At 37.8% G+C, this 9,149-nt stretch overlaps 1 protein-coding gene across 3 annotated transcripts in view; it reads left to right on the plus strand.

Moving 5' to 3' along the window:
• Positions 1-2,560: 2,560 nt before the first annotated feature.
• The window catches only part of TFB1M (transcription factor B1, mitochondrial), a 26,148-nt gene continuing 19,559 nt past the window's right edge, over positions 2,561-9,149 (plus strand). The window contains exons 1-4 of one of the 3 annotated variants that reach the window (XM_057364875.1): positions 2,561-2,591; positions 3,273-3,430; positions 4,916-5,067; positions 8,542-8,650. In XM_057364875.1, the coding sequence (XP_057220858.1) occupies positions 3,298-3,430; positions 4,916-5,067; positions 8,542-8,650 (394 nt within the window). In that variant the 5' untranslated portion in view covers positions 2,561-2,591; positions 3,273-3,297. Of the gene's footprint in view, positions 2,592-2,615; positions 2,776-2,938; positions 3,022-3,272; positions 3,431-4,915; positions 5,068-8,541; positions 8,651-9,149 lie in introns of those variants that run through there. The other 2 variants (XM_057364873.1, XM_057364876.1) reach the window with 2 other exon arrangements.

Genomic DNA, 9,149 nt, shown 5'->3' on the forward strand with positions numbered 1-9,149 from the left:
TCGCAGAAGTCTGACTGATCCGATGTTAACACAGCCAGTGATGTGGTCTGAAAACATTACAGTTGTAAGCTGGAATTGTATCAAGTGATTTTTCTACAAAAAAGTTTCTACAGGGAGAAGTATTAGAACAGATTACTGGATCTCATTCAAGTATTTAACTAGAAAACCATTCTATCTTATTGTTATTATAGTAAGAGTTATGGCTACATGAAATACCTGGAAACTTCTATGCTTGGACATTTAACTAAGAGAAATGTTTTAACCATGGCAGAGCAGTATTGGTACACAAGGACTGAGGAGAATTGAGGTTGTGAGATGAAAAAGCTCAGCCTTGGTGACAATCAAATTCAAAATGTATTATCAAAACAATGCTCTGACGTGACATTTTTTATGTAGAGAAAAACTTCAATTGGCAAATCTTTTGCTTGAGAGCTAAAATAGCCTGGATGCCTCAGCCATTTTCATACTGGCTTCTCYTGACATGCTGCCCATATTCCTTCAAATTTCTTCAGATTTTAAGTAGARAAAAAATCAACATTATATTAATTTCTTGTAAAGACCTTTTGGAATTGAGCTATTATTACTGGGCTAGTAACAAGTATCATTTGAAGTCCCACATTTTCACCAACAGGTGGAGCTTATATTTTATATTYTATTTATAAAGACTTTAAATTCAAATAATGTATATTAAAACTTACACTTTAAACCTCACAGACTCAAAACTCCAGTGTTTCAGATCAGACTAAGACCATGAGGGTTTATTCCAATATTCAACTGTGTACGGATAAATCCTAAGGTAGATCCTTTTCCTACTGATACCAGTTGCAAAGTTCCCTATATTTTTAATGTCTGAATAATTAGACCCATTTTCACTTTTCAGTAAATGTGGTCCCTTCTCATTATGTTCTCTCTCCTACTGATACCACTTTTCCCCAGATCTTCACACACATATTGCTTATCTCACATGCATAGGTTTCAAACAAGATAAACCTGATTGATCTCAGAACTCAACTGAACCCACATCTGTAGGAGATATTGATACAGATATTGCATATTCATCTTCTTCCATTTAACTCTTCACAGGACAACACTAACATCCATTACAGAATTTGCTGTTATAATTCAACTGAAATAGTCTATTGGTGGTAGAAGCTATGTCTAATGCAGCAAACGATTTATAGTTACAGCCATTATTTCTCCTGAGTGAGAAGTTATGTTTTGCAAATSCTTTAATGTTTTCATGTCTTTGCATCTACTTAATATCTTTTATTTCCTCTRGCTTTTTAGTAGAAGTCTAGCTTTCAGGAAATATCTTAGCATTCAGTTGCACTGTCTTAACAACACAGWATGATACAGACAAAATTGAAAATGAACCTTAAAATCCAATACTTTTTAGAAGTGCTTTGGAGACAAGATATTGCAGAAATCCTCTGCTAAAATGGTATTTGCTGCTACCAGTGCATTACAGGATGAACAAAAGTAGAAAACGTCTTAAGAATATACCCATATATAAAAATATATATGCAAATATATATGAGCACATGCACTTACATAATGTAATTACTCATACCAACACTATTATTAAATCTGTTTCTTCACTGCTAATTTCCTAGTCTGATCAAGATGTGTGTTGTATAACAGTAAATTTCAGATATACAAAAACAGAAAAAAATGAACTACAAGGTCTGATCACAGAAATGAGCACACAGATGTGTGCAATATCCAGACTAGCTGAAAAATATCCTAGTTATGGTTTACTTAAATTAGAAAACAAAACTCCATTGTAAATGGACAAAGTCAATTAAATTTAAGATCAAATTTAATCAAATTTTATTTGCAAATCTGTGAAACACACATTTCCCTTCAACTGCCACATTTTTTGGCAAGCATGCCTTCCACACCCTTCCTTAAGCCTGTTCCTGCAGCCTGCAGGTGACAAGTTACCCTGTATACACGGGTGTCAGACAAATTGTGCTGCCACGGAAATGGATAAACTATACTTTAATGCACCATGGTGGTCATAGTGGTTTTTTACTGTCTAGAATCACTTTTGTCAGGTTATTACACTGGCACACCCAAAGCTGRTGCTATGTCACACCTGTCCCTGCCAGCAAAGCCTACAGCTCCGATGGGGCTTCCCATTACTCCTAAATCATAGCCATAAGCTGTGCAACACAGCTTCAAGTTGGACATGAGGAGGAATTTCTTTACAGAAASGTCGATTAAACATYGGAATGGGCTGCCCAGGGAGGTGGTGGAGTCACTATTCCTGGARRGGCTTTAAGGAAAAGACTCSACATGATAGTGAGTGCCACGGTGTGGTTGCCCTGATGGTGTCCAGTCACATGTTGGCATCCAYGATCACAGTCTGTGATTCCCTCCTCCCTGGCAGCCACGGGAGGAGCAGGCAAAGGAAAGCTTTCACAAAGTTTTACGGGGTGGCCGCAGAAAGGCCAGAGCCAGCGGAGCCGCCAGGAAACTCCCCCAGCGCTCGGCCCGGCCGGCACACAGCGACCCAGCCCGCCCCAGCGCTCATCGCGCATGCGCACACAGCCTGAGACGCTCGGCCCCGCCCCCCCCCGCACTGCCAGGTAAGGCGCCGGSACAGCCGCATGCGCAGCGCAGCGGCCTTTTCTCTTCCGGGTTGGCGCCCGCTGTGCCCCGYAAGGAGCCGCGGCGCTGCCGGGCACCACTCTGAGGGTCCCTTTCCGCTGGGAGAGGCGGGGAGATAGAACGGCGTGCGGCCGCGGGGCGCTCCCGGTGCGGCCCAGTCCGGTGCGTGCGGCAGCGCCCCGCCATGCCCGCCCCGCTCCTCCGCTGGGCCCGCCCCGCCACGCTGAGGGCGTGTGCGCCTGCGCAATGGGGCGGTGCCGGCGGGAGCGCGCGTGGGGAGGGGTGCGCGCGGGCAGGGGGCGGAGCTGTTGCGCCCTTTTTGCGGATTTATTAATTTAATACATTCTGACTTCACATGGTGCCGTGAAAGTCGTTCTCTTTACTGATTCTTTTCTAAAGTAATGGAAGGTTGGCACTGAGTAATTGTGAGAGGGCTTTGCTTTACCTGCGGCTTTGGCACAGCTACAAAATGGGACTTGCCCAAATACCCCGACTTCGTGCCGAGCATAAGCGATGCATACAGAAGTTAAAATAGTGATGCTTGGAGTTTAGTCCTATAATGATTTGTAAATCACACCTTGGTTTGTAAACATAGTAGCGTTTTTAATATTAATTGTAATTTATTGCGTGTAATAAAACCATCTTTTTGGTGTCTCTAGGAGGAAGGAATAAGAGTTTTGTCTTATGGCTGCTCCAGGAAAGGTGGCAGCTTTCCGTCTGCCTCCCCTGCCAACTGTTGGAGAGATTATTAAACTCTTTCGCCTTAAAGCATTGAAACAGCTTTCCCAGAACTTCCTACTGGATTTGCGATTGACAGGTTAAATAYTTTATTCTARTATTTTTAGCTAATATAGAATGCATATCCCGGTTTCTGTCAGAGTCCAGACTATCGCTAAGGAGGAGATGATGTTTGCATAATGACTCTTGTCATAATGGTACTTGGCAGCTCAATGGTAAACTTTCAAAGACCTCTTTTTATTGCAGTTTTAGCTAACCTATTCCCCATAAATTGGTTTCATTATAAATTAGAATGTAATTTTTAAGGTAGAAACTATATTCATATATTAAATACGGGTTATTGACTGAAATGCAGAATTCTAAGCCAAAATAGTACTTGTACTATTTGGGTACTATTTTGGTTTATAAGTTTGACTTTAAATTTAGTATTTCTTATCATAGAACGTATTTAACACCTTGCACAATTTAGAGTTTGCTATGCGCTGTAGTTAGAAGAGTCATTTGTCTCAGTTTATCAGAAGTGTTGTAGCTTTTTTGAACCAATTGCATTGTTCTAAACAATTCCATTTTCTCCAGCTTCATGTCAGCAGTGGTGACAAAGCTGGCACTGTTGTATCAGTTAGTTGTRTCACTGCCATAGTGCTGGCTGGGTTTTGCATTAAAAGATGCAGTACAGCTTCATATAGCTCATTATTTCATTATGTTTGAAGATTCAGRTTGATAAAGATTCAGAACATGAAACTCAGTTCCACTTCCTGAACAACTCAACTCTTAACCCGCAGTAAAAATATCTGTGTGCCTCTAGTAAACCTTTGCAACAGACAGGTCTTCATATATTTTTTATTTTTATTGCATACTTAAGAGATCATGGAATGAGCAGCATAATTTCTAACAGTATCTTTTCTGCATGCTTCCCTTTGTTCCATTAGCTACATTTTTTAGTCCTTAATCTGCCTTCTTTCATGGCTATAATACTTTTTAGTGTTGTATTCTTTCACTTATGTATGGGTATTCCTTCTTCACCTTTCAGCTGGCCTGTTTCCTCTAGCTACCAGTTGCCTGTGTTTCTCTTCATTTAGTCCAGTTTCTCCCTCATAAAATTGTTCTGTACATAATATAATCTTGACAGAGCTTTACTGTATCTTTGTTACTTCTTAAATTTCCTTGAAATAAAGGTACTGTAGTGAAATACCTTTGTAAGGGYAAGTAGTGAGACTTAGGATATCGAACAGAAGTGCTTGCTTGCAACACAGGACTACTGCTAGTGTGCAGATGAGGARCAATATTTGTTTTTCATTTGATTCTGTAATGAACACAACAAATAMTAAAGACATAAAACTAAAAATAGCTTTTTTCAAATAGCTCAGTRTATTTTGTAGTATGAAACAAATCTGAATTCTGTGCAGTCTAGCGGGTATGTGATGATTTAACAGGGATGTATCACTGTTTACGTCTGTACTGAGATAAGCGTGCTTGTGCTTGTGTAACAGTAAACAATGAGGTTATCTAAGTGAGCTGGATCTCCTGTAAAATAAAGGCTTAGTATGTTCTTTGTGTCTTGCAGACAAGATAGTGAAACAAGCTGGTGAGCTGAAAAATGCCCATGTTTGCGAAGTGGGCCCTGGGCCAGGAGGAATTACTAGATCCATTCTCAGTGCTGGTGTTGAACAACTCCTTTTAATTGAAAAAGATGCTCGATTTATTCCAGGATTGCAGGTACCAACTGGAGAATAATTTGTATACATGTATCCACAGCATTGAATAAGAACATTTTAAGAACTTAAAGATGTTCCAAGTGTCTTGTTGGGATCTCAGCGCTTAAAATAAGTTTGGTTCTGTGGCAGAAACCAGAGCTATAATTTGCTTGAAGATACACAGTATAGCAATTCATTGTTCCTACTTTCTCATAGGTTCCTCAGAACCTGATCCTGCCAAGGCTTGTCAAGGTTTTTTTTCAGGCTGAGACATTTTAGGTGCATTTCACCATGATGGTGAAATCATATTTTGAAGGCTGAATGTAAAGTCCTTATGTAGGGTCTTATGTTTAATTTTCATCCGAATAATCATGCTTTATAAAATTGGGAAGGTCTATCTCCAGTTAATGTAGGTTTTACAGTTTGATGTAGGTTAACATCCAGATAGAGAAGAATAAAGCAAGCATTTATTTTGCATTTTCAAGAAAACACTCTTAAATTTTTCTTCCTTTCTTTCAAAGCTGGTACAAGTTCATAAGTCATTGTAGCATTTTCAAATGCTATCTACTTATGTTGCTGTTAGATTTCCATGTTTGTGGAATTTGGCTGTATAAATCCAGCAAGAAAAACAGAGTCCAAAAATCTCAAAATTTGACTGTTTTCTTATGTCTATATAGTCTCAGATTAGAGCAATTCAGAGGGCTTTCCTTAAATTGCATGGTGTCTTTTTCAGTAAATCAGCAGTGAAAATAAATAGGTAGTTCACTTGAGAGCTGTTGCAATCTCTATGTATGACAAAAACAAAATTTCTCATATGCCTAAACCTGAATGTGCATGTAATTATGTCTTTATAGGGTTAGCCATTGATAATGTATGTATGCCATGTTTGTTTTATGAAATATAAAATCTTCATGTTTTCACTTGAATGGGCATAAATCAGCATTTTTTGTTTAGATTTTAAAAACTGGCTTGAGACTGGAGAGAATTTGAGATTGAATTACAGTTGTTTTTGTTAAGAGAGCTTTTTAAGTCCTTGGTTGTTTTTTCTGATCTTGCAAAATGTGTCCACTGCAACAGATTTATCTGAATGAAAGTATACTTCTTGGCATCTAAAATGAGCTTTTGGTGTGTAATTATCTTTACTGTTCAAGTGAGATAATGTTAGTCATTATTTGTAATTGCCAGTCTCCTCACAGTAGAAGTGAATGTCTGAATGAGGTTATTGAACATAGAGGTGGTATAACTCAGTAGCAGTGGATGTGAATGAGCAAGAAATGCATTGCATCCATTWGTGTTAAATTCAGAATTGCTTTTTTTTCGTACAAATAAGAAGATACATAACACTGAATCTTTCTTTTCTGATAATGTGGCAATGTGGCTTGTAATAACTTTTCTGGTTTCSCCCTGCAAATTATCAAAACTCATGCTCATAAAAGGCTGAAGACTTGAATAAGGGAAAATATCAGAGATAAAATAATAATGAGGACTATTACTTTAGAATGTCTCTTAGATGCTTTTTTCATTAACTGTTTTTCAAGCTGTGGTCTCTATCACAAAATTGAAGTGGGGATTTTCTTTACTGCAATACTGAAATACAGTGAAGAACATATGTGTACAGAATTTAAAGTTTACACAAGCTGAGAGTCTGCCAGTTCTGTCTCACTATTAAAGAATCACAGCCTCCCTATGCCATATGCCCTAATAGTTTTTAGACTRCAAAGATTGATGAGGAGAGAAAGGGAGCAAGAGAATGTATTGAATATAAAATTACTGCAGGAACAACRTATCATTTTTTAAACTATGCCACTTACATTTCTTTTGTGCCCTTTTGGTTGTGTGTGAAGAATGAGGGTATCTGTATGATGAAACACTCTTAGCTGGTGTCCTTGATGCACAGCAGCTCCTGGAGCTTTGTTAGCTGCACACATTTTCCCTTCCAATGGAAAAAGCGTCACTGGGTTTCCAAGTTTTTATTTCAAATTAGAAGTATAAGACTGTGATTTTTTAGTCGCAAATACAGTTCTCAGTTACGTAAAGTGTGTTACTCAGCAACCCCTAAACTCTTGAAAAGAAAACTGTTATTAACAAATGACACTATTTTCTAACTATATTGATTTTACATTATCTTTCATCCTGTTAGAGCATTTATAATMGCTTCAAAGAAAGATTTGACAAACCATGGCAGATTAGTGAGTTTGTATGACATATAATTGCTAGTGTAATACTGAAAAGTCCATTAAATGGTTTGGAGCTTTTTTCTTTGGAAATAATTGCACTTAAACCATGTAGGAACACTTAGTTTTTTATTAAACTTTTATTGCTCTRCATAAACCTTAGCTTTTTTGATTTTTACTCAAAAAAATTTCATGATGACATTTTGTGAACAGTATGTAAAAGCACAATTTGCCTTTGGCTCAAAGAATGGTGAAAGCTCTTTATGCCCCTGAGCTTATAAACATCATTCCAATTGAAGATGGAACTAACAATGGTGAGCAGTTTATTTTGGCTCTTAAGCCACTGGCACTTAACTGTTTACAGATTTGGATTTCTGTGCAAAAGCTAAAATTGTTGTTTACACCATTTCTCATTATTCTCATAGGATCAATAAATATCCCCAAATATCATCTTTGACAAARTTGCCACTGCTTTTGAATTGTGCTGTTTGTGCAGTTTCATAGTGTGCAAGACAAGATTAGTACAACATTAAAAAAGCTTAACTAATTTTGATTATGACACTAGAAATGAAAGAATTGCTTGTCAAACCACAACCAGTGCTGAGTTTGTGTATTAGTTTTATTAAATACTAGATAAATTGCGCAAGTGGGCTGCAGAAGCTGACAACAGAGATGATTTTGTAATGTCTAGAAAGATAGACATTTTTGAAATCTTCCCTACTACTGGGTACTCATTCCCTCTTTTGAGTGGATACCTTGTTTTTCAATGGTGCAAGTGTAGACTTGTACTACWGGGAGTATTAAGAGAATCTCTTCCACCTTTTTCATATTAAAAGAAAAATTAACATTTCTACGGCCTTGTAGTACATGTGGCTGAAATTGGATAATAGGCCCTAAAGCTGTGGGGGAAACAAAATAAACAACATGAGCCCTTGTTTCCATAGGTAATGGCTCTAAAAACCTTTCAAAATCTGCTGCTTACATTATTACTTAAATCAGGTGAGGTCCTGCTAGTGGCCTGGGGCTTGTTAATTGTTGGTGTTGAAGAGACTCTTAGCAGTCTTTTCGAGTTTGAATTCCCTGTTAAGAATTCYACCTCTGTGAATGTGTGATTCTGTAAAGACTTAGCTATTAACCTATTTCTAGTGCTTGCTTTTTGAAAGTAAATACTTATTAATAGTATTCTCAGTTTTAACTCCTACTGTGCTTTGTTGCATATTGAAGATAAATATATAGCAATGGTTTAATTCCTGCTGTGGCTGAAACTGGAAATCAGTTTGGTTAACACTCACTGTGGATTCTGCTTGCTTGCTTACAAACAGATGCTGTCTGAAGCAGCTCCAGGGAAAGTGCGCATTGTCCATGGAGATATCCTGACCTATAAGATGGAGAAGGCTTTTCCAAAGCACTTAAAAAAGAACTGGGAGGATGGTTAGTATTTGCATTTGGTTTATTTAATTTTTTAGGGCTTCTGAGGTAGTCTTAAGTAGTGATAAAATCGCAGTTCACTCAGTGCGAGTGTTRCTCTCTTCTGGTACATGTTGAAGATAAAAATAAATCCTCTTTTCTTCTTTTTCCTAGAAGAAAACAGAGTGGTTTTCTAAGACAAAACGGTGACATTTGTGGTACATTGAYCTTAGTTAACAGTGAGGAACTTTGCTCACTGTTATTAAGTTATTAACCTTAGGGTGTCTTAGCTGCACAAAAATAATTTTTGGAAAGCATAAAAGTAGATCAAATGGTGTACTTCCTGGCTTCTTCCTCCTTTTGAAGAATTCAGAAATCACCACTGCTGTTGTTCCACTGAGGAAATCTCTGTAAGTTGCTTTGAAACTTTTGGAAAACTTGCCCTCAAAAATTTAGGTTCCTCATTGCTTTATTTTCAGCTGGATATCTTTGGCAAAAATAGAATATATTCAGAATTTTGCTT

The sequence above is a fragment of the Malurus melanocephalus genome, unplaced genomic scaffold, assembly GCF_030028575.1.
Source record: "Malurus melanocephalus ecotype Western Australia unplaced genomic scaffold, MMel_1.1 scaffold_43, whole genome shotgun sequence".
Classification (NCBI taxonomy): Eukaryota; Metazoa; Chordata; class Aves; order Passeriformes; family Maluridae; genus Malurus; species Malurus melanocephalus.